Here is a 4,000-nt window from a genome sequence, read left to right as displayed (position 1 = left end):
TAGAGAGTTAATATAAGAATCATTGCTCTAAATAATTACATTTATAGTAATAGGTATCTTATAATATAATAAATTATTATTCTTTATTTACAAATTACACACCAGAGTCAATATGCATTTACAATTACATACCAGCTTCATAGTTGGTGTTAACTTTTATGGAAATAAGTAAAAAAAATATTAAAATAATGGGTGGTTTCTTACTCTTCAATAGGAGCAGGGCTTAGCTTCTTCCTTCCCCTACAGTGAAGCCAACTGAAAGCTTTTGGAAGGCAATTAGTGCAGCGACTATGCTTCCTCATGTTTCTCTTCCGTGTTTTAGACTCATCATTGTCAGGTTGCGGCTGAGGCGGAGGCGGAGGCATGGCGTCTGAGAAAGAAGAAGGCGGTTTTCTTTTTGACCTAGGACGGTCTATGGTGGTTGGTAAGCAAGGGAAAATCTTCTTGTGACGGTCAACACCGCCTGCTTGATTAACCCAATAGCTATCCTCAAGAAACTGAGCTAGTTTTCTCCCATTCTCTAATGTTTCGCCTTCTTGCTTATGACGCTCAAAATCTTTATATTTGTACCCGTAATTCCAGAAGTGATCCTGATGAAAGAAGTGAGAGAGGTTCCTTTCTCTTGCTAGGAAATCCCGAGGCGGTTCGTTTTTGGAAAGAACAGTTTTATTCTTTATGCCATTGGCCATCGTCATCCTCGTGTCCATGTCCATTTCCATGCTCACCCCCCTCCTCATCCCCATGTCCATACTCAAACCCATGCCCATACTCATCCCCATGACTATCATCGAGCTTTCAGACTCAGAGCTACTTGAACAAGGGCTGAAATCTGCCAAAACAAGAAAAAATCTCTTCTTAGTTAATGCCTGTTTAAGTCGTCAGCCTTGTGGTTTGTTCTTTCATGGGTACCTATATGACTAATAAAATTATATTTAACCGCTTCCCGAGGTTGAAAGCTCCAATTTCGAACTTAGACTTGCAAAGATGGATTTCTGAATTATATATATATATAAAATGACTGCTTCTAAGAAAAGTAGGTCTAGTTGCTTTAGTATCTTACCGCCATTAGCACTTTGAAAATCATCCTCAGGTTCGGATTCTGGCAATGGCCATTCTTCACAATCGAAGAAGATATCCTCTTCACCATCTGTATACAAACAATGATGAAATTACAGTTAATAGTGATGATAAAGATTGTGAGCAAAACCCGTTTCAGAAAATTAGAAGATACCAAAGTCAATGGATAATGTGTGGCGCGGTAAATGCTCCCTGAAACTGGTACGGCCATTTGTGTTGAGAAGCCTAGTTTCCTTCGCAGATGGAGATGCCTTTAATAGCTTTTCAGCTTTTGAACTGATGGCCAAAAGAATTGCTCCCAAAACTTCAACTCCGTTAAATTTATCCCATATTAATGAGAAGAAGAAACAAAAAGACTGCATGTCGAATTCTTCTTCTTCTTCTTCCTTTTCTTTTCTTTTTTTTTTTTTTTAAAAAAAAAAGTAATTGTTATGTTTTAATACTTCTACTATATATGTGAAAGGCTAATATCCCAGAAATAAAGGAATAACAACTAAAAGAAATTATACAACTTCAGAATCAGAATAAGAGAATCAATGGACTCTGAAAACAGAGTTATATTTTAAATAAATGCAAATTCTGGAGTTGTAATTTCAGCCTGTTTATATATTTATGTATGATAGATTTAAACAGGCTTACTTTTTCATCTCTCAGTGAAGTTTTTAATTTATAATAGAAATTTGGAGGTGGGTAACATACTGAACGGTTCATCACTGGGTAGTTGGAGGCTCTTGGATGATTATGAAGAAGTTTCAGAAAGTTGTTAAAACTCTTCATTTATCAGTTTGAGAGGTTATGAATAATGTCCAATCATATTTCATCATCATCCATATCTTCTTATAATATTACAAAGCCACCCTTAAAATTAGCCGGTTTCAATAACTAGAAGCTGATCAAACATTTTTATTGGGAAGAAAAATCATGTGAATATAGATGCCATCTTCTTTTCTTCTATTAGTTATTAATCGGCTAAAATAATATCGGAAAGCTTTTAAACATCTCATAATATGTGTGTATTTTCGCTTATATTCTTATTTTGTTCATGTAAAAGCTCCCATTAGGAGTGAATCCTGGTTCAATCGCAAGAAATAATTTTTGCAATTCTTCTCAGGCAGAAAGCTACTTTTGTAATTGCATTTCTGGACATGAAGACAAGAAAGACAGGCTTAAAACAAAATATCTTACACATTTTTTCTGCAAAACAAATGGAAACAGGATAGATGGAGGAGTAGAGTTTGTACCTTTGAATACAAATTAAGAATGGAAGATATAATGAATTTTTTTAAAGAAAAAGTAAAGACAAAAGAATTACAGGGCCATTTACATTGACATATGAAAGAATATTGAGGATTTAAGAAACGAGTACATATATGGATCACTACTGCATCATAACTCTGAATTCTTCAAAGCTTAAAACGCCATCGCCATTAAGATCGAAACTATTAATCATCACCTTACATTCATCAATGGACTTGGACTCACCGAGTCTGCTGAGCATTTTTTTGAGGTCGTCGGGCGTGATGAACCCGCACTTGTCAACATCATACATGCCAAAAGCTTCTCTCAAATCCTTCAACTTTTCTTCTTCACTTCCTCCTTCCATCAAACCAACGAGATCTTCCATTTCCAACAACCCATCTCCGTCTTTATCCAACGACTCCACTGCATTCTCTACTTCTTTTAGCAGCACCTTTCCACCCATCAAACCTAGACGGTTGCTCAGCTCCAATGGCGAGATTTTCCCATCTCCATTTTCATCGAAGTAAAGGAAAACACGTTCGAATTCTTCACCTCTGACCATAATTATGATTATACGAGGAAAAAGGGTTAGTTTTTGTTAGGAAGAGAAGAGATTAATAAATGTAGAAAGCTGAAATGCTTCAGTTTTTGAAAAGAATAGTTTGCAATGATATCCTTATATAAAGGTAGAAAGGCGATGAGGGGTGTGTCCTGGATCCTTGGAAGAACTTGCTGTGAATTTTCATAAAATCAAATGACTGCGTTCAACTTCTACTTGAAGGAAAAAAATAAAAGGAGGAATAAATAGCAAGCGTGTAGTCATTAAAAGCGAAGGAAAGGAAGGAGAAGGAGCGAGCACACGCGCAAAGCTGAAACGTCTAGAAAATATTGTAATGAGACAATAATTAAAGAAAAGAAATGCATGTGTTAGAATTACGTGTACGGACTCTGGGTGGATAGTGTCAACATATTTGTCAAAATGGCTCAACAGGAGTGGGTCAACAAGACGGCCGGCTCTGCCTCCTGTAACGTCATCTTATGCATTTTCTTTGATGTTGTATTAATATTACACAGAGTTTTTATTAGTGTTTAAATTGAGAGAAAATAATATAAGCTTTGTATTGAACCTACGTCTACTAAATAATTTTAATTTTCTAACTCCTTAACCACTTTTTTTTTTTTTTTAAAAAAGATACATAATTTTCAAAATCATAATTCAGGAAAAAAATAATAATTTATAAACATTATTGTTAAAATTCATCATAAATGTTGTTTTTCACACTTTTCTAGTTTTCCTCCTCCATTTTTAATTTTAACTCGTCATATGGGTACTATATCTTTATTTATCTTTAGTTTAAAAATATAATGTATATTTTAAATGATAAATTTTATTATACTGAATAACTAGTTTTTTTTTTTTTATTAATACAATACCCTTGTAAGGTCAAGATTGAAAATATTTTTTTAATTTGTATTTTAAACGCTAAAAAAAATATAAGTTTTTATTAGTGTTTAAATTGAGAGAAAATAATACAGTATAAGTTTTGTATTGAATGTAGGTCTACTAAATAATATTAATGTTCTAACTCCTTAACCACTTTTAAAATAAAAATAAAAATTAAAGATATATAATTTTCAAAATCATAATTCAGGAAAAAATAAAAATATAAAAACATTTATAAAC

At 33.5% G+C, this 4,000-nt stretch overlaps 2 protein-coding genes across 2 annotated transcripts; both read right to left on the bottom strand.

The window, feature by feature from the left end:
- Positions 1-112: 112 nt before the first annotated feature.
- On the bottom strand, positions 113-1,605 carry LOC116116765. Its single transcript, XM_031402811.1, has 3 exons — positions 1,232-1,605; positions 1,061-1,147; positions 113-829 (listed from the first exon to the last, which is right to left on the bottom strand). Exons 1-3 carry the CDS (start codon positions 1,437-1,439, stop codon positions 201-203), a joined length of 924 nt encoding a protein of 307 aa, XP_031258671.1. The 5' UTR covers positions 1,440-1,605; the 3' UTR covers positions 113-200.
- A 176-nt stretch (positions 1,606-1,781) lies between these two features.
- Positions 1,782-3,027, bottom strand: LOC116116766 (calcium-binding protein CML37-like). The gene has a single exon (XM_031402812.1). The coding sequence runs from the start codon at positions 2,876-2,878 to the stop codon at positions 2,456-2,458; it is 423 nt and encodes a 140-aa protein (XP_031258672.1). The 5' UTR covers positions 2,879-3,027; the 3' UTR covers positions 1,782-2,455.
- Positions 3,028-4,000: the final 973 nt, after the last annotated feature.

The sequence above is a fragment of the Pistacia vera genome, unplaced genomic scaffold (assembly GCF_008641045.1).
Source record: "Pistacia vera cultivar Batoury unplaced genomic scaffold, PisVer_v2 Contig782, whole genome shotgun sequence".
Taxonomy (NCBI): domain Eukaryota; kingdom Viridiplantae; phylum Streptophyta; class Magnoliopsida; order Sapindales; family Anacardiaceae; genus Pistacia; species Pistacia vera.
The sequence above is the reverse complement of the archived record's forward strand: the minus strand, read 5'-3'. Positions and strand labels throughout refer to the sequence as shown.